At 46.9% G+C, this 25167-nt stretch overlaps 1 protein-coding gene across 4 annotated transcripts in view; it reads left to right on the top strand.

The window, feature by feature from the left end:
- The window catches only part of ZFYVE1 (zinc finger FYVE-type containing 1), a 60311-nt gene that overhangs the window by 4311 nt on the left and 30833 nt on the right, over positions 1-25167 (top strand). The window contains exons 1-2 of one of the 4 annotated variants that reach the window (XM_007055739.4): positions 12247-12616; positions 13620-14531. In XM_007055739.4, the coding sequence (XP_007055801.2) occupies positions 14037-14531 (495 nt within the window). In that variant the 5' untranslated portion in view covers positions 12247-12616; positions 13620-14036. Of the gene's footprint in view, positions 1-12246; positions 12617-12656; positions 12816-12862; positions 13495-13619; positions 14532-25167 lie in introns of those variants that run through there. The other 3 variants (XM_037900338.2, XM_043550219.1, XM_043550218.1) reach the window with 3 other exon arrangements.

Genomic DNA, 25167 nt, shown 5'->3' with positions numbered 1-25167 from the left:
TTTATCTGCACTGCTTTTTATAATTAATTATTTTCAGTCTTCTAAGAGACTGTTAAAACAATTGAAATTAAAGTTTAAAACTAGCTTTTAACTATGGTATTTGACAGTGTTTTTTCATATCTACACATTCTTTTCAAGAAGTTTGGCAACTACCAAAAATCAGTGTTCTAATAGGAATTAGCTAATCAGGACACGTGGAAGGTTGATAATTGAATATGGAGGATTTGATATTTGGAGACCCTACTCATTCAAGAATATTTGGATTCTGGGGGGAAAAAAAGGTAAAATGATGGGAAAAGCCACATTACAAGAGCAGGCAAATAGGGAAATGAGGTTTGTTGGTGTTTTTAAAGTTGTTTTCTATATGGATGCTCATACCCTTTCAGGAGATAGCCATGTAAGGACATAAATAGTACTGACAAGAAGATGGATGGTATGAATAGAAAATAAGAGAAGTTTTTTCAATGTCAAACAAGATGATCCAATCATCACAGTCACCAAACATGCAGTCAGGATGGAAAAAGGATATATATATTTTGGGTGTGGAGCTTGACAATAGCAAAGTCCTCTTCTAACAACAACAGCAACAAACTGTTTCCAGCAATGCCAGCACACAGAGCTCTCGAGGCATGATTATAAAATGAGTGTCCTGTGACAGCCTAAATCCAGCCACTTTGGTGCAGAATCCTGCACCACTGAAGCCATTGGGCATGGGACCAAGCCCATACTGGATAATGTAATAGAGGTATCTAAAATAATGACTGGTATAGAGAAAATAAATCAGGCTTCCCTATTTACCCTCTTTCCTATAATAGAAGAGCAAAGGGATGCCCAATGAAAGTAAAAGGCAACAATACAACTTTTAAAAATCCACACAACTAACCAGTACAGCCAGAGTTGTCCATTGACCATAAGGATTTTACATCATCCTCTGAAATATTAAGTCCTGGCCACTGTCAGAAACATGATATGGGACTAAATGGGACCATCAATCTCATCTGGTATAACAATTCCTGGCTGTCCTATGAATAGTCTTGTGAGATTTGAAAGTTTCCCCTCTCACCCTTGCGTGTGTATGCTGTGCCTAACATCCAGATGCAAAACATTTTCCAATTGCTATTTGAAGACATTTGGCTCAGCAACTGGAGTTGATATTGATATTCTTCCACAAATTTGATTCACCATCTCTACAGACGATCAACTAAACAAACAATGGACTGCAAACAGATTACCATAGGATTCTGAAATGGAACAATAAGACATTTAATTATCATGCAACTCTTCTAGTTGTTTATTCTCTTCTCTGGTAAATCTCTAGACCAAATTGCGATTGGTGGGGAAATGGAGAAACCAGAGATGCACACACACAGAGCTTACCAGACCATCCATGCTGCATGTAGAGCTACATCATGGGGGGTGGGAGGGGAGCGGTATTCTAGTTCCAATACAGTTGTCTGCTGACACAGTTAAAGCACATTTCCTTATTTGTAGCATAGATGTGACCTTGTGTGCTTCCAAAACATCCCTGAATTGTATTAAAGTCTTGGACACATCCAAGGCTTTAGCATGATTCAAGAACACTGTTAAGGTCTCATGTGTTGCAACATGGACTCCCAACACAGTTCTGGTTATCATGCAGATGATCTCATAGGTGAGTTAGACATCACTGAAGTCAACCCATTTATGCAATTCAATATCATCTGGATGATGTTTGTGTATAATCAAACCAGGGAGGCCAACTCGCAGAGCACTTCCTAACTGCATTTGAGAGAGAGTAGGCTTTTCACGGACATGGATGCTGAAAGTGTTTGTGAACACCACTTTGAAGATGGAGAGTACGTCTCTTTCCAGTTGTGACTAAAGTTCACTCAAGAAGTGCAAAGGTAAGATAATCCATCTCTCTATGCGAACCAAGGATTAAAAATTGATCTGTGGTTAAGACAAAGGACTGGGAGTTTGGGGACCAGGATTCTATTTTCCAGCTCTCCTGGAGCCTCTCTGTGGGACACTGGGCAAATCACTTACCCTATCTGTACCTCAGTTTGCTCATATGAAAAGTGGGAGGAATAACTACCTACCTACCTCATGACGGTGCTGAGGCTAAACTAGGGTTGCCAACTTTCTAATCGCACAAAACCGAACACCCTGTCCCGCCCCTTCCCTGTGGCCCTCCCCCTTGCTCACTACATTTCCCCTCCCTCGGTGCCTTGCTCTCCCTCACGCTCTCTCACTTTCACTGGGCTGGGGGTTGGGGTGTGAAAGAGGGTGAGGGTGCGGGCTCTAACTGGGGGTGTGGGCTCCAGGGTGGAGCCAGAAATGAGGGATTCAGAGTGCGGGAGGGGACTCCGGGATGGGGCAGGGAGTTGGGGTGCAGAAGGGCGTGAGGGCTCCAGCTGGGGGTGCGGGCTCTGGGGTGGGGCTGGGCATGAGGGGTTTGGGGTGCAGGAGGGGGATCCAGGTTGGGGGGTGAGGCTGAGGGATTTGGAATGTGGGAGGGGGCTGTGGGTTGAGGCAGGAGGTATGGGCTCTGGGCTAGGGGTGTGGGCTCTGGGCTGAGGCTGGGGATGAGGGTTTGGGATGCAGGAGGGGCTCCAGGTTTGGGGGGGTCTCAGGGCTGGGGCAGTGGGTTGGGGCACGGGCTTACCTTGGGCAGCTCCCGGTCAGTGGCACAGTGGGGCTAAGCAGGCTCCCTGCCTATCCTGGCTCTGTGCTGTGCCCCAGAAGTGTACAGCAGGTCCAGGTCCTACGCGGGGGGGAGCAACCAATGGGAGTGCGGAGCCAATGCTTGGGCAGAGGCAACGTGCAGAGCCCAATGGCCCCCCGACCTAGGAGCCGGACCTGCTGGCCATTTCCAGAGCGCAGCACGGTGCCAGGACAGGTAGGGACTAGCCTGCCTTAGCCTTGCAGCACCACTGACCGGACTTTTAATGGCCTGGTTGGCGGTGCTGACCAGAGCAGCCAGGGTCCCTTTTCGACCTGGCAACCCTTGGCTAAATTAATACAGATTTCTAAAATCTTTTGAAATGCTTGAGTTGAAAATGCTTTAAGAAAAAAAAAAGTGGAATGCATTAAAGAGGCCCAGTACCATGAAGATGGATAAGATATATCAGTTACTTTAGTAACATGCATGTTACCAGATTGCCAAAACTCAGCAACAGAGCTAGGCCCAACCACTTAGCAAGAGTTTCTTGTTCCCCACAAACACAAAGAAAGAGGGAAGAGTTCATTATTGAGAACATTCACATCACTGTTCAGCAGCCACTCTACTGAGAAGCATTGGCAGGCTCAGAGAGAACTGCATCCAGTGCTCCTCAGATGGTCATTAGGACAGAATCATAGGACTGGAAGGGATATCGAGAGGTCTGCTAGTCCAGTCTCTTGCTCTCAAGGCAGGACTAAGTATTATCTAGACCATCCCTGATGGATGTTTGTCTAACCTGCTTTTAAAAATCTCCAATGGTAGAGATTCCACAACCTCCGTAGGCAATTTATTCCAGTGCTTAACTCCTTGATAGCTAGGAAGTTTTTTCTAATGTCCAACCTAAACCATTCTTGCTGCAATTTAAGCCCATTGCTTCTTGTCCTATCCTCAGTGGTAAATTAGAACAATTTTTCTCCCTCCTCCTTGTAACAACCTTTTATGTACTTGAAAACTGTTATTATTTCTCCTATCACTCTTCTCTTCTCCAGAGTGAACAAATCCAATATTCTCTCATAGGTCATGTTTTCTAGACCTTTAATAATTTTTGTTGCTCTTCTCTGAACTTTCTCCAATTTATCTATGGGCATGGCTACACCTGCAGATGTAGAGTGCTGTGAGTTAAACCAGTCCTCAGAGAGTGCAGTAGAGAAAGCACTGCAGTATGTTCACACTGTCAGCTGCAAGCTTACTGGCGTGGCCACATTTGTGTACTTGCAGCGACATTGGGGGCGGTGCATTATGGGCAGCTATCCCACAGAGCACCTTTTCCCATTCTGGCGCTGTGGCTTGTGGGAAGGGGGCGAAGGGGTGTGGGGCATTCTGGGTCCTGTCCCAACACCAAGTGATGCATCAGTTCGCATCCCAGCAATCCCTGTGCTTCCGACCACATTTGGCGCCATCTTTCAGTTATTTTTATACTGCATGCTCTGTCTTCCCTTTCAGTCTGTGGGAATGGATCCTGAAGTGCTGAGGAATATGCTGATGGGTCTTGCCAGCATGCTGGGATGCGAACGGTCGACTTTTCCACTCCAAACTGGTTAGTGACCGATTGGTAGCTGTCTGGAGTTGCTGGCTTCCAGATTGCAATAGCCACCCGCTTCTCCATCATCAGAGCAGCTCTCAATCTCGTGTCCTTGCACCACAGGGTGGGGGCGAGCCCCTCACACAGACCCATGAAAGTGGCTTTTCTCGTCCAAAAGTTCTGCAGCCGCTGCTCGTCATCCCAGACTTGCATGACGATGTGATCCCACCGCTCAGTGCTTGTTTCCCAAGCCCAAAAGCCGCATTCAATGGTGGTGAGCATGTCAGTGAATGCCACAAGCAATCTTGTGTCATATGCATTATACAAGTCGACATCTTCATCAGACTCCTCACTGTCAGTTTGTAGCTTAAGGAGTAACTGGCTGGCTAAAATGCATGGTGATGGGGTTGAGTGCAGTGGGTAAGGGTAGTAGTTTGCAGGGCTGGGTGGTGAAGCTACAGGTGTTGGAGGCAGCTGGTGGCGATAAGAACCTGGATGTTGGGGAAAGTGGATTGGAGGTGACATGGGGTCACAAGGGAAAGAGTTTTGGGACAAGGGCTGCAGGGCGGGGCAGGTGCGGAAATGCTCTGCCTACATTGCTACGAGCGCCTGTATCGAGTCCGCTTGGCATTCCATAATGCTTAGCAGCTGCTCCATGCTTGGGTGCGAGGGATCCGCATTCTGCTGACAGACCCTCCTTTCACTCTCCCATCACTCCTGTGCTTTTTGATTTTCATTAAGGGTAATCATTGCTTCATGCAGCATGTCCTCTTTGCTTCTACATGGCCGCTTCCTAATTCTTTGGAGTCTTTCGTCCTTTGATAACAAGGACGGCTGAGATCTCAAGGTTGCATCTGTAAAGCCAAAATGCAACACTTAACAGAGGCAGCATTGTTCACACCAGACAGAGCAATGATTCGCCCATACTTAAAGAGAAGCACAGTCTACACAATAGCAGAAATTGCCCATCCCAAAGCGAGCGCACATAACCCACAGGAGCCCCAAAATGGTAAGTAAGCACAGGGGCAAGGGGGACTGATTGTTTCACGGCTGTACTGTGATTCTGTGCCTTGGGGAGAGCCAACAGCAGCAGGGGGCCCCTATACTGAACACTGTCCCCACATTTTCCACAGAAGTTCGTCCTGGAAGATATCTCGCTGCTGAGGGAGACCTGGGAAGCAAGGGAGGGTCTTCTGCCACAATGCGGCTTCTGCCCTGGCCCATACACAGCTTGCCTGTATGCAGCAATGGTCCCCCCGCTCCCCAAGACACAGTGATGCGGACATGTTAGCCTGACTGGGACAAGGAGCAAGTAGCTCTGCCAAGGAACCTGTGCAAGAGGTTTGCCCAGCTTCTGCATGAGACCTTTGAAGAGATCACTGAGGCCAATTACTGTGATGTGAGCACATCAACACCCTATTCCGCATCTAGGAATGCATGCAGCCCTAACCCTCCTTGCCCCAAGAGCCCACACTGAACAACTTCCTTCCCAAAATAAAAGCCACTTACCGGGCACCTCCTCTGGTGTTTGTTCTTCCCCAAGCACCAGCCGCTGCAACTGGCTACCTTCCTCCTGGCTTAAGAACAGCTCCTGGCTGCATGCATCTAGGGATGCCAGGTTGTCCTCCTCAGTACCCTCGCTCCTGCTTTCCTCCTCCTTCTGCCTTTTTGAATTGGGCTCTGAAGTGTCCATGGTGGTCTTCAGAGTGGAGGTGGGGTCACCCCCAAGTATTGCGTCCAGCTCTTTGTAGAAACGGCAGGTTGTGGGGGCAGCACCAGAGTGGCGGTTTGCCTCGCAGGCTTTGTGGTAGCCATTCCGCAGCTCCTTCACTTTAACCCTGCACTGCTGTGCGTCCCGATCATGGCCCCTTTCCATCATGTCCCTTGATGTCTGCCCGAAGGTATCGTAATTCCTACGGCTGGAGCGCAGCTGGGACTGGACAACTTCCTCTCCCCAAACACTGATGAGATCCAGCACCTCACCATTGCTCCATACTGGGGATCGCCTGGCGCTTGGAGGCATGGTCACCTGGAAAGATTTGCTGAGAGCACTCCACACCTTGCTGAGCAAACAGGAAGGGGATTTTCAAAATTCCCAGAGCATTTAAAGGTCTGACAGTTGGTCACCTGAGGGCAGGGCAGCAGAGTTCAAAGTGATGACCAGAGTGGCTAGAACTGGTATTGTGGGACACTTCTGGAGGCCAATCAGAGCGCATTAATAGACCAGGGCATCCATACTGGCCACACAGCGCTCCAGCCAGGGCACATCAAGCGTTATGCTTCTCGTCGAGGTGGATTACCAGGAATGTTCCAGCCGCAGAATCTGGGTGCTCTACGTGCCTTGTCAGTGTGGATGTGTCATGAGTTAGGGTGCCTGGGGCTGCTTTAAAGCGCTCTAACTTGCAAGTGTAGTCATGCCCTGAATCTTTCCTGAAATGTGGCACCCTGAATGGGACACAATACTCCAGTTGAGGCCTAATCAGAGCGGAGTAGAGCGGAAGAATTACTTCTTGTGTGTTGCTTACAAGACTCCTACCAATACATCACAGAATGATGTTCACTTTTTTTGCAACAATGTTATACTGTTGACTCATATTTAGTTTGTGATTCACTATACCTCCGGATCCCTTTCCGCAGTACTCCTTCTGACCCCCAGATCCATAGGTGCCGACTCCATGGGAGCTGCAGGGCTGGAGCACCCACAGGGAAAAAATGGTGGGTGCTGAGCACCCACTGGCAGTCCTCCTATCAGCTCCCTCCCATCTCCCTATACCTTGTGCCCACCGGCGGGCCCTGCAGATCAGTGCCTTCCCCTTCCTCCCCCCCGTGCCTCCCACCCACCACGAACAGCTGTTTCACAGTGTGCAGGAGGCCGAGAGGGGGAGTGGGGAGGAGCGAGGATGCGGCACGCTCGGGGGAGGGGACAGAACTGGGCGCAAAGAGGCAGGGTGGGGGTGGAACGGGGGCAGGAAGAGGCGGGGCATGGGTGGGGCCTTGGGGAAAGGGGTGAAGCCAGGGGTCGAGCATCCCCTGGGACTTTGAAAAGTTGGTGCCTGTGCCCAGATCCCTTTCTGCAGTACTCCTTCCTAGGCAGTCATTTCCCATTTTGTATGTGTGCAACTCATCGTTCCTTCCTAAGTGCACTTTGCATTTGTCCTTATTGAATTTCATCCTGTTTATGTCAGACCATTTCTCCAGTTTGTCCAGATCATTTTGAATATTAACCCTATTCTCCAAAGCACTTGCAGCCCCCCTCCCATTTTGGTAACATAAGGGTCCATCTAGCCCAGTATCCTGTCTTCCGACAGTGGCCAATGCCAGGTGCCCCGGAGGGCATGAACAGAACAGATAATCATAGATTCATAGATATTTAGGTCAGAAGGGACCATTATGATCATCTAGTCTGACCTCCTGCACAACGCAGGCCTCAGAATTTCACCCCCACTCCTGCCAAAAACCTCACACCTATATCTGTGCTATTGAAGTCCTCAAATCGTAGTTTAAAGACTTCAAGGAGCAGAGAATCCTCCAGCAAGTGACCCGTGCCCCATGCGATAGAGGAAGGCGAAAAACCTCCAGGGCCTCTTCCAGTCTGCCCTGGAAGAAAATTCCTTCCCGACCCCAAATATGGCGATCAGCTAAACCCTGAGCATATGGGCAAGATTCATCAGCCAGATACTACAGAAAATTCTTTCCTTGGTAACTCAGATCCCACCCCATCTAATATCCCATCAGAGGCCATTGGGCCTATTTACCATGAATATTTAATTACCAAAACCATGTTATCCCGTCATACCATCTCCTCCATAAACTTATCGAGTTTAATCTTAAAGCCAGATAGATCTTTTGCCCCCACTGCTTCCGTTGGAAGGCTATTCCAAAACTTCACTTCTCTGATGGTTAGAAACCTTCGTCTAATTTCTAGTCTAAATTTCCTGGTGGCCAGTTTATATCCATTTTTTCTTGTGTCCACATTGGTACAGAACTTAAATAATTCCTCTCCCTTTCCGGTATTTATCCCTCTGATATATTTATAGAGAGCAATCATATCTCCCCTCAACCTTCTTTTAGTTAGGCTAAACAAGCCAAGCTCCTTGAGTCTCCTTTCATAAAACAAGTTTTCCACTCCTCGGATCATCCTAGTAGCCCCTCTCTGTACCTGTTCCAGTTTGAATTCATCCTTCTTAAACATGGGAGACCAGAACTGCACACAGTATTCTAGGTGAGGTCTCACCAGTGCCTTGTATAACAGTACTAAAACCTCCTTATCCCTACTGGAAATACCTCTCCTGATGCATCCCAAGACCGCATTAGCTTTTTTCACGGCCACATCACATTGGCGGCTCATAGTCATCCTATGATCAACCAATACTCCAATGTCCTTTTCCTCCTCCGTTACTTCTAATTGATGTGTCCCTAGCTTATAACTAAAATTCTTGTTATTAATCCCTAAATGCATAACCTTACACTTCTCACTATTAAATTTCATCCTATTACTATTACTCCAGTTTACAAGGTCATCCAGATCCTCCTGTAGGATATCCCTGTCCTTCTCTAAATTGGCAATACCTCCCAGCTTTGTATCATCTGCAAACTTCATTAGCACACTCCCACTTTTTGTGCCGAGGTCAGTAATAAAAAGATTAAATAAGATTGGTCCCAAAATCGATCCTTGAGGAACTCCACTGGTAACCTCCCTCCAGCCTGACAGTTCACCTTTCAGTAGGACCCGTTGTAGTCTGCCCTTTAACCAATTCCTTATCCACCTTTCAATTTTTCTATTGATCCCCATCTTATCCAATTTAACTAATAATTCCCCATGTGGCACGGTATCAAACGCCTTACTGAAATCTGGGTAAATTAGATCCACTGTGTTTCCTTTGTCTAAAAAATCTGTTACTTTCTCAAAGAAGGAGATCAGGTTGGTTTGGCACGATCTACCTTTTGTAAAACCATGTTGTATTTTGTCCCATTTACCATTGACTTCAATGTCCTTAACTACCTTCTCCTTCAAAATTTTTTCCAAGACCTTGCATACTACAGATGTCAAACTAACAGGCCTATAATTACCCGGATCACTTTTTTTCCCTTTCTTAAAAATAGGAACTATGTTAGCAATTCTCCAATCATATGGTACAACCCCTGAGTTTAGAGATTCATTAAAAATTCTTGCTAATGGGCTTGCAATTTCGGGTGCCAATTCCTTTAATATTCTTGGATGAAGATTATCTGGGCCCCCGATTTAGTCCCATTAAGCTGTTTGAGTTTCGCTTCTACCTCAAATATGGTAATGTCTACCTCCATATCCTCATTCCCATTTGTCATGCTACCATTATCCCTAAGATCCTCTTCAGTCTTATTAAAGACTGAGGCAAAGTATTTGTTTAGATATTGGGCCATGCCTAGATTATCCTTGACCTCCACTCCATCCTCAGTGTTTAGCGGTCCCACTTCTTCTTTCTTTGTTTTCTTCTTATTTATATGGCTGTAGAACCTTTTACTATTGGTTTTAATTCCCTTTGCAAGGTCATCAAGTGATCCACCCCTGTTGCCCATTCCCAGTTTCTGACAGTTTGTGGTATCGTCCACAAACTTTATGAGTGTACTCTCTATGCCATATTATCTATATCATTGATGAAGATGTTGAAGAGAACTGGACCCAGAACTGATCCCTGTACTTGATATGCCTTTCCAGCTTGACTGTGTACCACTGATAAGTACTCTCTGGGAACAGTTTTCCAACCAGTTATGCACTCACCTTATAGTAGCTCCATTTAGGTTGTATTTCCCTAGTTTGTTTATGAGGTCATGTGAAACAGTATCAGAAGCCTTACTAAAGTCAAGATATATCACATCTGCTGCTTCCCCCCTATCCAGAAGGCTTGTTACCCTGTCAAAGAAAGCTATTAGGTTGGTTTGACACAATTTGTTCTTGACAAATCCATGCTGAATGTTACTTATCACCTTATTATCTTCTGGGTGTCTGCAAATTGATTACTTAATTATTTGCTCCATTATCTTTCACAGTACTGAGGTTATGCTGACTGGTCTGTAATTCTCCGGGTTGTTCTTATTCCACTTTTTATATATTTACCCTTTTCCAGTCCTCTGGAAGCGCACCTATCTTCCATGACTTTTCAAAGATAATCGATAATGGCTCAGATATCTCCTCAGTCAGCTTCTTGAGTATTCTAGAATGTATTTCATCAGGCCTTAGCGACTTGAAGACATCTAACTTGTCTAAGTATTTTTTAACTTGTTCTTTCCCTATTTTAGCCTCTTATCCTACCTCATTTTCACTGGCATTATATGTCCAAGCGCTACGAAACTTTTTGGTGAAAATTGAAACAAAAAAGTAATTTAGCACTTCTACCATTTCCATATTTTCTGTTATTGTTTCCAGCCACCCCTGAGTAATGGGCCTACCCTGTTCTTGGTCTTCCTCTTGCTTCTAATGTATTTGTAGAATTTGTTTTGTTACCTTTATGTCTCTAGTTAGTTTAATCTCATTTTGTGCCTTGGCCTTTCTAATTTTTTCCTATATGCTTGCATTGTTTGTTTATATGCATCCTTTGTAATTTGACCTAGTTTCCACTTTTTGTAGGACTCCTTTTTGAGTTTCGGATAATTGAAGATCTCCTAGGTAAGCCAGGGTGATCTCTTGCCAGACGTCCTATCTTTCCTATGCAGTGGAATACTTTGCTCTTGTACCCTAAATGATTTCTCTTTGAAAAACTGCCAACTGTCTTGAACTCTTTTCTCCCTTAGACTTGCTTCCCATGGCATCTTACCTACCAACTCCCTGAGTTTGCTGAACTCTGCCTTCTTGAAATCCATTATCTTTATTGTGCTGTTTTCCCTCCTACCATTCCTAATGATCTTCTTAAGATCATTAGAATCATGAACTCTATCATTTTAAGAAAAGGAGTACTTTTGGCACCTTAGAGACTAACAAATTTATTTGAGCATAAGCTTTCGTGAGCTACAGCTCACTTCATTGGATGCAAGCTCACGAAAGCTCATGCTCAAATAAATTTGTTAGTCTCTAAGGTGCCACAAGTACTCCTCTTCTTTTTGCGAATACAGACTAACAGGGCTGCTACTCCGAAACCTATCATTTTATGATCACTTTCACCCAAGCTGCCTTCCACTTTCAAATTCTCAACCAGTTCCTCCCTCTTTGTCAAAATCAAATCTAGAAAAGTCTCTCCACCTTCTAGAGGACCTAATTATTTGCAAGAGCTCAAGATACTTGAGATGGTGGTGGAAAATGAGCTATAAGTTGCTTTCCCCCCTTCCCAGTCAGTTCTGGAAATGAAAAGAAGGCAGGGCGAACTGTCAGTTTTCTCCACCTCTTGACCTGACATGAGCGAGAGGGTCGGATCTGAACTGGTGCCAATTTCCACTCCAGTTTTGCTGCTAGAGTGGGAGAGGAGGCTTTTGTGTGTGTTACTGGGTCATCAGTGAGGATCCTGAAGATATATGCAATGCTCCACCTGCCATGGCATCATGCTTGTGCCCAAGACAGCGCATCAGCAGAAGAGGCTGTATCCTCCTGGCTCTGAGAGAGATGTGGGAGAAGCACCCAGACCCCAGGGGCTTGTGAAAAGCCCAGCAGCAGCACACAGACTTCTGGGTGTAACTCCCACGTGAAAACTGTGGTAACCCAACCTGAGAAGCGGGGGGGAGGGGCTCTTTCAGTGAGTGATTACAAGAATAGGAGCGGGGAAATCACTAGTAGCATGAGAATAGGGTGGAGGCAAACCACCCCCCCCCCCCAACAAAACGTCAGCACAGTCCCTACGATAAAGCTCCCCTCTCCCTAAGTCACCAATCCACGCGCTCAGCCCTGCGCAAGTCACCCTCGCACCCCCGCTTCACCCGACCGCCCCCAGCCAGATTCTGTGGGCTGTGCGGAGCCGGCCTTGGAAACCACAATTCCCGGCCGCCTGTGCGCGCCGGCGGCGCCTCGTTCCGCGGTGCTCACCCTGGGACGTGCAGTCCGCCCGCGCCTCCCCAGGCATGAGGGCGCGGCGCGGCCGTACTACAACTCCCGGCGTGCCTCGGCGCCCTCTGCGCCTTCTCCGCTCTCACCTTCCTGTCTTCACGGCGAGAAAATAAGCCTGAAGTTCCCTGCGATCAGCTGATCCCCTCTGACAAGAAGGGGAGACGGAGGCGAGGAGCTGGGGAACTGGCACAAGCACCCCGCGGGGGCAGCCAGCCTGCCTGGTGGGGCTAACACAGCCATCCCGGGGGCTACACCTCAACGTGGTGGGGGAGCAGGAGAGAGGCAGACTCCCCCCAGGCTGCTGAGAGGAGGAGGAGGAAGAGGCGGCCGAGATCTGACTCCTTAGTCACTAAGTACTGGAGGGAGGAAGAGGAGGAGGAGGAAGGTGCCTGCTGTTTTGTAAACAATAGACAGGGTCGTGGAGTCCCTTTCGGGGGGCCTTCTTTGTTTCTAGACACAGTATACACCATCCCCCTCGCAAACCCGCCTGCCCGGTGATAGTGTTGCTGTTGTTTAACAGAAGGAATTACTGCTTTTTAAAAAAACTGTTTAAAATGACAAAATGTTGTTTAGTCTGGTTTAAGGTAGGTGAATGGTGAAAGAATGAGCAGGCAAGCAGCCGATACTACTGTTATTTAGTAAATGTAGAATTGTTTAAAGAAATGTGAAGTGACTAAAGAAAACATTTGTTTTAGCTCCAGGCAGAGTCTGTATTTGGAGTGATCAAGACACAAGTGTAAACAGCGCATAGGTGCAGTTTAACTCTCCTTGGCACCTCTCCCCCTGCCCTGTCATTGATGATATTTTTTAATAAGTTATTGCTTTAAACAAGTGTTTAAAATGACCAAGAAAAAAATTGTTAGTTGTTTTGATTTAAAGTAGGTGAAGTACCAGGCCACAAATATAATCAATCAGCTTCAATTTTTAAAAAGTTGTTTGTTTTTTACATATATTTTAAAGGACAGGTTAGCTGACTTAGTCACGATAGGCTTTGTGTATGGGGTGGCAACTGTAAACAAGTGTGGTCAGACAAAGACTAGTTGATCTGCAATGTACATGTAGCAGCTATTGGTTTTAGTAGCCTTATTTTGGAAATACTGTGTGTGTGAGGGATGCAAACAAACATCAGTGTGGTTATAATAACTTAGATTTTGTATCCAGAATCACAGGGCTGAGCATACAAGGAGAATTTCTTCTTTGGGAAAGCAGATCAGGAAAGTCCCTGGAGTGCTGTGAACTCTGAGGGAGGAGCTTAACTGTGGGGTGAGACTAGTGAATTTTCTAGGGAGCCAATGCTGGACACTGTGCATTTCTAAGGTTATCTACTTTCTTCTTAAGCTCATATGTTACTAATTAAAAGAAACCTTTTTTCCCCCCCTCGGCTCTAGGTGTTCCAGGGAAACGTTTGAACCTGCCTATTGAAATACCCCAGTCTGATTTCTCTACATCACTGAAACTACAGCTTCAAGTTAAGCAGAAAACCCTGTGGGTCAGCAGTTGAAACAACCAACCTTGTTTAAGGTTATTTTAGAGAAAGAACACTTCATCTGCACTTTACTTATCATTAAACCTTTTGGGGGGGGGTAGAGGGAAAGAGAGATTCAATGTTCAGGCGGGTACAGATCTTTACAGCAGCAGTCGTTACATTGTTTATAAAGTTAAGAATCCAAAGTCTTTTTTTGCAGCTTTTTGTCCTTGTGAAGACAGATTAATTTTACAACTGAAAGCTCTTGAAAACCTGTATATGTTTCCATTAAAAAAAACAAAAAACCTGGTCAGATAAATACAACTTAAAAAAGCTGAAGATGAGTGCTCACGCTCCAACAGCCGAGAAGGGACTGAACACAGCGCTCCTGTGTCAGGAAAGCTATGATTGCAGTGGGAACGATGAAGCAATCTTTGAGTGCGATGAGTGTGGGACCCTGCAATGCCAGTCCTGTGAAGAAAAGTTGCACAAGCAGGAAAGGCTGCGAAACCATGAACGTACCCGTATAAGACCTGGCCACATCCCTTACTGCGACAACTGCAAGGGTGCCAATGGGAATATAATGCACAACAATGCCACAGGATCCAGGCAGAGGGCAGCAATGAGGTGCCAGATGTGCAAAACAAACCTATGCGTGGAGTGTCAGAAGAGGATGCATGCTGGGGGAAACAAAAGAAAACACCCAATTACCATGTACCATGGTAGCAAATCCCAAGAGGAAGAGGAGGAAGGGATGGATGAGGAGACCAAAAGAAGGAGGATGGCAGAAAAGGTTGCTAGTTTCCTCCTGGTGGATGAAACAGAAGAGATTCAGGTAAGAACTATTGTATCTTTTGAACAGACAAGATATTTTAGTTTCTGTGTTACCCACACTTCTTGATAGTTCTGTTAGACTAAAGAATTCTTCAAGTGGAGTCTAAGTAGTAAGACACTTGAATCGTAAAACAGCAGTAATGATGAAATTTGGATAATCTGCTCTTGGTGCTAAATTAGCATCCTTGGCCAAAGTGGACTCCTCATTGTTTTTGCTGATAGTGCTCAGGAATTTTCTTACATGCCTAGCATATGAAAATAGTTATCATCCAAGAAGGGAATCCTCTCCTGCTGAGGTTGTCAAAAGATAAGCCCTTTGCACAGCAGAAGTCTTCTCTGGGAGAGATCATGTGATAATGAGCAGAGCTGTGGGAAGAACTGGGTGGACTAATGGAGAACAGATCAAAGTAAGCTCTTAGCTCAGAATGACCACTGCAGGAGAGCCTATTTTACCATCACCCTGATTAGTGTATAATAAATACTACTACCAGGCATGAGGGGCAGCATGGGAGAAAGCACAAAGGTACTGTTTTGAAAATTATCAGAGAGATAGCTGTGTTAGTCTGGATCTGTAAAAGCAGCAGAGTCCTGTGGCACCTTATAGACTAGACTAAGAGACGTATTGGCGCATAAGCTTTCGTGGGTGAATACCCACTTCGTCGGATGCATGAGTATTCACCCACGAAAGCTTATGCTCCAATACGTCTGTTATTCACCCACGAAAGCTTATGCTCCAATACGTCTCTTAGTCTAGTCTATAAGGTGCCACAGGACTCTTTGCCTGTTTTGAAAATGTAACCAGTGGATGGTGGAGGCTGGCATCAGAGGTGGGTGACGGACTGATTGGCAAGAGGAGTCAACATCATCTCTCACTATGTAGAAATACTCTGAAGGGCCTTGAAAGTGGCTTATATGTGATGCAATAGAGAAGTGAGAGCCAGTGGAAGGGTTCAAAGACGGGGTGACCTAGACAGAGTGATGAGCTAGGAAAATGACCTATCCAGCAGCATTCAACATGGATAGGAGTGGGGCAAAACTGAGTTTGTTAAGGCTAAAGAAAAGGATGTTGCAATAGTCGAGACATGAGATGAGAGTTTTAGTTGTACGGATGGTTACAAGAGGCCATATCTTTGAGATGTTCTGCAGAAAGAATCTGGAAGATTTAGATGTAGCCTGAATGTGAGGACTTAGAGAGAGGTCTGAGTCAAAAATCATTTCCAGGTTACAGGTCTGAGTGACCGGCAGGATGGTGGTGGTATCCACAGGGATCAAGAAAGAAGTAGTCTCCCTTCCCCACAAGCCCTTCCCACTAAGCGCTCTCTTTTAGCCACAGTGAGGTTGAGCTGACTGCTAGATATCCATGATGGCACGTAAGAGACAGGCTGAGATTTTATTTTAACAGGTGCTCCCTGTAAACATCCTTAGAACTTGCTCATTATCTTCAAAACTCTCCTTTGTCATGAAACCTACAAAAAACTTAGCAGTGGTTATGCTGCTGGTGTGTTGAGTCCACTGCTTATCATGCTGACCAATCCTGTCTTATTGTTTCTTCCCTCTCTGTATCCATCTGTTGTGTCTTGTCTTATACTTAGATTATAAGCCCCTTTGGGCAGGGACCATCTTTTTGTTCTGTGTTTATACAGCGGTTAGCACAATGGGGTTCTGGGCTCTGAGTACGGTTCCTAGGCACTATGGTACTACAAATAATAGGTTAGCTTTACTAAACTTTTCATCTTACCTCTTATAGTAGCTTTGGCCTAAGAATCACAGAGAACTGATATAATGGGTGGTTCTTACCACAGAGTGTGAATTCAATCCTTTGGTGTAGTCTCACCATTAGTAGCAGGTGGGATAATATCAGTTTGTCCAAGACTACAATTATGTAATGTACATGCTTAGGTAGAGTAAGCAGCCTCCTGGGCTCCAGCTGATCATGGAGATGGATCATGCAAGTGCTGGAGGAACCAGCTAGGGGCAGAGCTCTTCTTGATCTGCTGCTCACAAACCGGGAAGAATTAGTAGGGGAAGCGAAAGTGGATGGGAACCTGGGAGGCAGTGACCATGAGATGGTCGAGTTCAGGATCCTGACACAGGGAAGAAAGGAGAGCAGCAGAATACGGACCCTGGACTTCAGAAAAGCAGACTTTGACTCCCTCAGGGAACTGATGGGCAGGATCTCCTGGGAGAATGACATGAGGAGGAAAGAAGTCCAGGAGAGCTGGCTGCATTTTAAAGAATCCTTATTGAGGTTACAGGGACAAACCATCCCGATGTGTAGAAAGAATAGTAAATATGGCAGGCAAGCAGCTTGGTTTAACAGTGAAATCCGTGCTGATCTTAAACACAAAAAGGAAGCTTACAAGAAGTGGAAGATTGGACAAATGACCAGGGAAGAGTATAAAAATATTGCTCGGGCATGCAGGAGTGAAATCAGGAAGGCCAAATCACACCTGGAGTTGCAGCTAGCAAGAGATGTTAAGAGTAACAAGAAGGGTTTCTTCAGGTATGTTAGCAACAAGAAGAAAGTCAAGGAAAGTGTGGGCCCCTTACTGAATGAGGGAGGCAACCTAGTGACAGAGGATGTGGAAAAAGCTAATGTACTCAATGCTTTTTTTGCCTCTGTCTTCACGAACAAGGTCAGCTCCCAGACTGCTGCACTGGGCAGCACAGCATGGGGAGGAGGTGACCAGCCCTCTGTGGAGAAAGAAGTGGTTCGGGACTATTTAGAAAAGCTGGACGAGCACAAGTCCATGGGGCCAGTTGCGCTGCATCCGAGAGTGCTAAAGGAATTGGCGGATGTGATTGCAGAGCCATTGGCCATTATCTTTGAAAACTCATGGCAATCGGGGGAAGTCCCGGATGGCTGGAAAAAGGCTAATGTAGTGCCCATCTTTAAAAAAGGGAAGAAAGAGGATCTTGGGAACTACAGGCCAGTCAACCTCACCTCAGTCCCTGGAAAAATCATGGAGCAGGTCCTCAAGGAATCAATTCTGAAGCACTTAGAGGAGAGGATAGTGATCAGGAACAGTTAGCATGGATTCACCAAGGGCAAGTCATGCCTGACTAATCTAATTGCCTTCTATGATGAGATAACTGGCTCTGTGGATGAGGGGAAAGCAGTGGACGTGTTGTTCCTTGACTTTAGCAAAGCTTTTGACGCGGTCTCCCACAGTATTCGTGCCAGCAAGTTAAAGAAGTATGGGCTGGATGAATGGACTATAAGGTGGATAGAAAGTTGGCGAGATTGTCGGGCTCAACGGGTAGTGATCAATGGCTCCATGTCTAGTTGGCAGCCAGTATCAAGTGGAGTGCCCCAAGGGTCGGTCCTGGGGCCGGTTTTGTTCAGTATCTTCATAAATGATCTGGAGGACGGTGTGGATTGCACCCTCAGCAAGTTTGCAGATGACACTAAACTGGGAGGAGAGGTAGATACCCTGGAGGGTAGGGATAGGATACAGAGGGACCTAGACAAATTGGAGGATTGGGCCAAAAGAAATCTGATGAGGTTCAACAAGGACAAGTGCAGAGTCCGCACTTAGGACGGAAGAATCCCATGCATCACTACAGACTAGGGATCAAATGGCTAGGCAGCAGTTCTGCAGAACAGGACCTAGGGGTTACAGTGGACAAGAAGCTAGATATGAGTCAACAGTGTGCCCTTGTTGCCAAGAAGGCCAATGGCATTTTGGGATGTATAAGTAGGGGCATTGCCAGCAGATCGAGGGACGTGATCGTTCCCCTCTATTTGACACTGGTGAGGCCTCATCTGGAGTACTGTGTCCAGTTTTGGGCTCCACATTACAAGAAGGATGTGGAAAAATTGGAAAGAGTCCAGCAGAGGGCAACAAAAATGATTAGGGGACTGGAACACATGATTTATGAGGAGAGGCTGAGGGAACTGGGATTGTTTAGTCTGCGGAAGAGAAGAATGAGGGGGGATTTGATAGCTGCTTTCAACTACCTGAAAGGGGGTTCCAAAGAGGATGGATCTAGACTGTTCTCAGTGGTAGAAGATGACAGAACAAGGAGTAATGGTCTCAAGTTGCAGTGGGGGAGGTTTAGGTTGGATATTAGGAAAAACTTTTTCACTAGGAGGGTGGTGAAACACTGGAATGCGTTACCTAGGGAGGTGGTGGAATCTCCTTCCTTAGAAGTTTTTAAGGTCAGGCTTGACAAAGCCCTGGCTGGGATGATTTAGTTGGGGATTGGTCCTGCTTTGAGCAGGGGGTTGGACTAGATGACCTCCTGAGGTCCCTTCCAACCCTGATATTCTATGGTTGATCATGTGCATTCTGCCTTCTGTAGCATGAGGTGACTGACTTATGAACCTAGAGCAGCAGTCATAAGAGACAGCTAGGCCTCTTGTTTTCAGTCAAAGTGGGGCAAGGAAAAAAGCTTTGTTGCTAGAGTTTCTTAACAAAGAGAGGAAGAAAGCTTCCTGCAGCGAGTTACAAGGGCCTAGGTTCCTGGAAGCCACAATGTTAAATGGAGAAAGGAGGGTCCACTTATTGTTGATTCTCTCAGCTGAAACTCCCACAGCAACCAACGTCTCCCTCTCCAATGTAAGAATTTTACTTTCCTTGTTAACAGAGCAACCCTTTCCACCTCCTGAGTGCAGCCCCATGCTTGAGTTTCTCTGTAACCCCTGTAGTGAGACACCTTTTGTCAACTGTTGCTCAAGGGTATGGAATTGAGCTTCTTCCTGCTAAACACTGCACAGGATATATATACTGCTCCATGGAAACACTAAAGAAAGTTTAGGTGCCCTGGATGACTGCTGAACATAAAAGATGGAAAGGAAATTACATCCTGTACTTGGCCCAAGGATGGCCCATTAAAGATGATCTGGTTGGTCATTTTATGCAACTGTTGGGCAATAGATTGCTCTGCTGTTGGGGTCTAATGTTCCCTCTAATTTAAAAGTTACATGCACTATTGATGGAAAGCTGCTTTAAGGAGCATTGCTTAACTGCTTCACTCCCTGAATAGTCCTGAAAATACTTTATTACTTGCTAGCTTGAGCCAGGTCAGAGTCCAGAGGTGAAAGGATAGAAAGTCATGGGACACATTTTCCTAAAGAGGAAATCCTTAGCAATCAAAACAAACTAACAAAATGACTTCTGTCTTTGGAGAAGATCTCATCTCTGTGTTTTACTGCTTGCCTCTGTGTGTGGAGAAGCATTTGTGTGGCAAATGCTCCCAGTTTCTGTAACATCTTCCCCCCGCATCTGCTGATGTGGGAATATTTTGATGACGCTGTCAGCCTGAGCTTTTTGCCCAGGACTTTTCCCTGCTTTCCTGAAGCCTTAAGTGCCACAGTGGGGCCTTTGCAGCAGACTTTTAAAAGGAGGCAGAATTGTGGCACCAATCAGATGCAGGGCTTGCACAGAGGTTCCCAACTCTTAGGGGTGGGGCCTCTTGTTTGCATGGTCTGAAACTGGGGCTTCCATGTCCCTGGCATCTGTTTCACTTGTTTTCCTCTCTCCCCCCCCCCCCCCCCCGCCATTCGATTTAGGAAGCTTTTCTTTCCTATGTATCTTTGTGAATTTGTTTCTCCCCAGCTTCTATGAATGTCTCAGCTCTCAGTCCCTGTCATTCCCTCCCCAGCACTTCCTCATATTTCTCCTACTCCTTTTCCAGTTCCCTCTCCCCCACTTGGTTGGCTTTCTGTTCTCCCAGTGCAAAGAATGGTAGCAACTGAAAAGTGTTGACAGATGCAGTGCTCCTACAAAAAGAAAAAGGAGTACGTGTGGCACCTTAGAGACTAACCAATTTATTTGAGCATAAGCTTTCGTGAGCTACAGCTCAAGTGAGCTACAGCTGTAGCTGTAGCTCAGCTGTAGCTCACGAAAGATTATGCTCAAATAAATTGGTTAGTCTCTAAGGTGCCACACGTACTCCTTTTTCTTTTTGCGAATACAGACTAACACGGCTGTTACTCTGAAACCTGCTCCTACAAAGCAGCTCTTCACTCTCTACCTCCTGGGTCTGTAAGCATTTTGGAGAACATTAGGATACTTTTTTCTTAGAAGTGCAAGAGGAGTCATACAAAACTCAGCAGAATACACAACTCTGACAGTGGTCCCCAGCCTGACTCCTGGCTGATTTGAAAAATAATTCTTGGAAAGCATTGTATCATCACTTTTCTCCCTATGGCTTGCTTGTTCTACCTTCCCCCTGGGCAACTGGCTTCTTCTTGCCTGCAGTGAGAGTGTAGGTTCCCTTTCCTGCTTCTTGCCATTCACCACTGCATGTGTGGTCACACTTCTGCCCTCTTGCTGAACTAGGCACAGCTCTGAAAACAGGGTGTAGGCTACTTAGTATTTGCTTGTCCCTTAGTCTCAGGATGGTTTTTCAAAACCTAGCTAAACTAGGATTATTGGCAGATATGCTGGTGCCTTCCTGATGCTTACCAACGGGCTCTTTGTAGGGTTCCAGTGGAAGCAGAAGACAGGCAGACAGAACAAGTAGAGGCTTGAAGAGAAGCCATGGGAGGCAGTCTGGTAATCTCCTGACCACTTTTCTCCTCTCATGCAGTCTCTCTTGGCCTTTCCCACAGCTGTACTCCCCTGTTCCAGCCAGGGCCAGTCAGGGTATGTCTACACAGCAATGTAAACCTAGACCCCTTTGTGTCCACACAACAGTTGTGCTAACCTAGGGTCCCAGGACCCTGCAAGGCTGGAAAGTCTGAGCCTGTGTTAAGCTGGGATCTAAGGTCTGAGCTCTATTGCTTTCATATGTGCACACAGCTCCGGTTTGATTCGGGTCACAGATGTATCCCAGAGTTCCTTGGGCAATTTACTTAATCCTCTTTATGCTGACAATCTGTGGTACAGTCTCTTGCACTGTATTGCAAAATGAAGCCACACATCTCTTTGCAAATGGCAGCAGCTTAGGTCAGCGTTAGCCCATTGTCTGCTGAGCACTGGTCTGGAAGTGCCTTATCAGAGAGCCTACAGGGTTTTCAGTGGAGACTGCAAAAAGCTTCTGATCGAAGAGAGCTGCTTTCTGGTCACAAGAGCACAGCCCAGGTGCCTCAGTGCATACAGCCCCAGGGAGGGCCTGGGAGCAAGGGCCAGAGAGCGGAGGGGGGACTAAGCAGCTGCCCTGCAGGAAGAAGGAGCAGCACAACTGGGGGAGGATGACCCCCAATACCTTGGCTGCTCCCCTTCCCTGCACATCCCCACTCTGCTCTTTGCCCCTGCCCTACTCTCCCTGGGGCTGCATGTGCAGAAGTGCCTGGGACACGTGCATTATCAGGGAGGCGAGTGGGAGTCAGCCCCAAAACCTCCCCGCAGCCTCCTGTTGCAGCTGCTCCGTTTCCTCCTCGCTGCTGAGCAGAGCTTGCCTGGAGCAGGGAGCAAAGCTGATGGGTGGGAGACAGCTCCCGGCTGCCAGAATGTTGGGGGTCACCCCTCCCACAGCTTTGAGTCAGGAACTCTGCTGCTCTCCCTCCCTGCAGGGCAGCTGCTGGTTCCCCACTCCACTCTGTGGCCTTTGCTCCTGGGCCTTCCCTGCCCTCCCTGGGGCTGCATGTGAAGGGGCACACGGGCACTGTGAGGGTGGTGAGTTGGAGCCAGGCCCACAGCTTCTGGGGTGTAGTGGGGGCAGGGATAAAGGATCCTGGGGGAGTGCTGGAATACACTGTATCCCAAGCCCTGGGGATGCACTTCACTGCTCCGGAGCTGGCAGGGGCCAGGCTGAGGCGGGTGTGTGTGGTTTTTTTCCTCTGAAACCTACCTTTTATGTCAAACTTCAACACACACGCACACAAATAAATAAAAAAACAACCAACTAAAACCACCTTCATGGAACATCCCATTTTAAAAATTAAGAATTGCCAAGCTCCATTTGAATAGTCTGACAGCCCTGGAGCCTGATGGCCTAATTATCCTCAGGACAGGAGCACGTGGGCATTTTCCTGCCAGTGTGACTCAGCCTAGAGGTGAAGAGCCCAATTCTCATATTAGATGGTAGTTCATTCTACTGACAGCCACGAGAGGATCTAATTATGCAGTCCATGAGCTCCATATGGACACTTTGGACTCCATATGTCCCATTAATAGCACCCATCACAGTTAGGAAAAAGGGTGGGCAGCAGAGTTTTCCCACAGTACAACACATTTGTAAGGCTAGTGTGTCGACATGGGAAGGGGTGTGCTAGATGCTCTGGGCTAGGGTTACTTTGATTCAGGTCTGTGCACTGCAGTGTGGATGCCAGAGCCCTTGATTTGAGCACGCGTCAGAAAGTCATAGATTCATAGATACTAAGGTCAGAAGGGACCATTATGATCGTCTAGTCTGACCTCCTGCACAACGCAAGCCACAGAATCTCACCTACCCACTCCTGCAAAAAACCTCACCTATGTCTGAGCTATTGAAGTCCTCAAATCGTGGTTTAAAGACTTCAAGGAGCAGAGAATCCTCCAGCCAGTGACCCGTGCCCCATGCTACAGAAGAAGGCGAAAAACCTCCAGGGCCTCTTCCAATCTGCCCTGGAGGAAAATTCCTTCCCGACCCCAAATATGGCAATCAGCTAAACCCTGAGCATATGGGCAAGATTCACCAGCCAGATACTACAGAAAATTCTTTCCTGGGTAACTCAGATCCCACCCCATCTAACACCCCTTACCTTAGGGTTAAAATGCAGTGTACGTACTCAAGTCCAGGGTTCCCTGACATGGGTCAGCTGACGTGAGTCCCACTAACCCTAGGCTTACATTGCTGTGTAGACGTACCCTCAGAGGCAGGTACAGGAGCAGCCCTTGGAGCTCAGTGCCTCCCATTGCTTTTTCCTCACTATTGGCTGAGTAGCTTGGTGGTCATATGAAACTGGAACTGTCATATTCCTCCTAGTGAGATCTTGACTCCCTGCCTTCCCCCTCCCCCATCCTATTTCACACTTTCCCATTGGGCTCATAGGGGATTAGATTAAGAGAGAGTTTATGATGCAGTATGTAGAAAATATTCATAGAATCATAGAATATCAGGGTTGGAAGGGACCCCAGAAGGTCATCTAGTCCAACCCCCTGCTCAAAGCAGGACCAAGTCCCAGTTAAATCATCCCAGCCAGGGCTTTGTCAAGCCTGACCTTAAAAACCTCTAAGGAAGGAGATTCTACCACCTCCCTAGGTAACGCATTCCAGTGTTTCACCACCCTCTTAGTGAAAAAGTTTTTCCTAATATCCAATCTAAACCTCCCCCATTGCAACTTGAGACCATTACTCCTCGTTCTGTCATCTGCTACCATTGAGAACAGTCTAGAGCCATCCTCTTTGGAACCCCCTTTCAGGTAGTTGAAAGCAGCTATCAAATCCCCCCTCATTCTTCTCTTCTGCAGACTAAACAATCCCAGCTCCCTCAGCCTCTCCTCATAACTCATGTGCTCTAGACCCCTAATCATTTTTGTTGCCCTTCGCTGGACTCTCTCCAATTTATCCACATCCTTCTTGTAGTGTGGGGCCCAAAACTGGACACAGTACTCCAGATGAGGCCTCACCAGTGTCGAATAGAGGGGAACGATCACGTCCCTCGATCTGCTCGCTATGCCCCTACTTATACATCCCAAAATGCCATTGGCCTTCTTGGCAACAAGGGCACACTGCTGACTCATATCCAGCTTCTCGTCCACTGTCACCCCTAGGTCCTTTTCCGCAGAACTGCTGCCTAGCCATTCGGTCCCTAGTCTGTAGCGGTGCATTGGATTCTTCCATCCTAAGTGCAGGACCCTGCACTTATCCTTATTGAACCTCATCAGATTTCTTTTGGCCCAATCCTCCAATTTGTCTAGGTCCTTCTGTATCCTATCCCTCCCCTCCAGCGTATCTACCACTCCTCCCAGTTTAGTATCATCCGCAAATTTGCTGAGAGTGCAATCCACACCATCCTCCAGATCATTTATGAAGATATTGAACAAAACCGGCCCCAGGACCGACCCCTGGGGCACTCCACTTGACACCGGCTGCCAACTAGACATGGAGCCATTGATCACTACCCGTTGAGCCCGACAATCTAGCCAGCTTTCTACCCACCTTATAGTGCATTCATCCAGCCCATACTTCCTTAACTTGCTGACAAGAATGCTGTGGGAGACCGTGTCAAAAGCTTTGCTAAAGTCAAGAAACAATACATCCACTGCTTTCCCTTCATCCACAGAACCAGTAATCTCATCATAAAAGGCGATTAGATTAGTCAGGCATGACCTTCCCTTGGTGAATCCATGCTGACTGTTCCTGATCACTTTCCTCTCCTCTAAGTGCTTCAGGATTGATTCTTTGAGGACCTGCTCCATGATTTTTCCAGGGACTGAGGTGAGGCTGACTGGCCTGTAGTTCCCAGGATCCTCCTTCTTCCCTTTTTTAAAGATGGGCACTACATTAGCCTTTTTCCAGTCATCCGGGACTTCCCCCGTTCGCCACGAGTTTTCAAAGATAATGGCCAAGGGCTCTGCAATCACAGCCGCCAATTCCTTCAGCACTCTCGGATGCAATTCGTCCGGCCCCATGGACTTGTGCACGTCCAGCTTTTCTAAATAGTCCCTAACCACCTCTATCTCTACAGAGGGCTGGCCATCTCTTCCCCATTTTGTGATGCCCAGCACAGCAGTCTGGGAGCTGACCTTGTTAGTGAAAACAGAG

The sequence above is a fragment of the Chelonia mydas genome, chromosome 6 (genome assembly GCF_015237465.2).
Source record: "Chelonia mydas isolate rCheMyd1 chromosome 6, rCheMyd1.pri.v2, whole genome shotgun sequence".
NCBI classification, from domain to species: Eukaryota; Metazoa; Chordata; order Testudines; family Cheloniidae; genus Chelonia; species Chelonia mydas.
The sequence above is the reverse complement of the archived record's forward strand: the minus strand, read 5'-3'. Positions and strand labels throughout refer to the sequence as shown.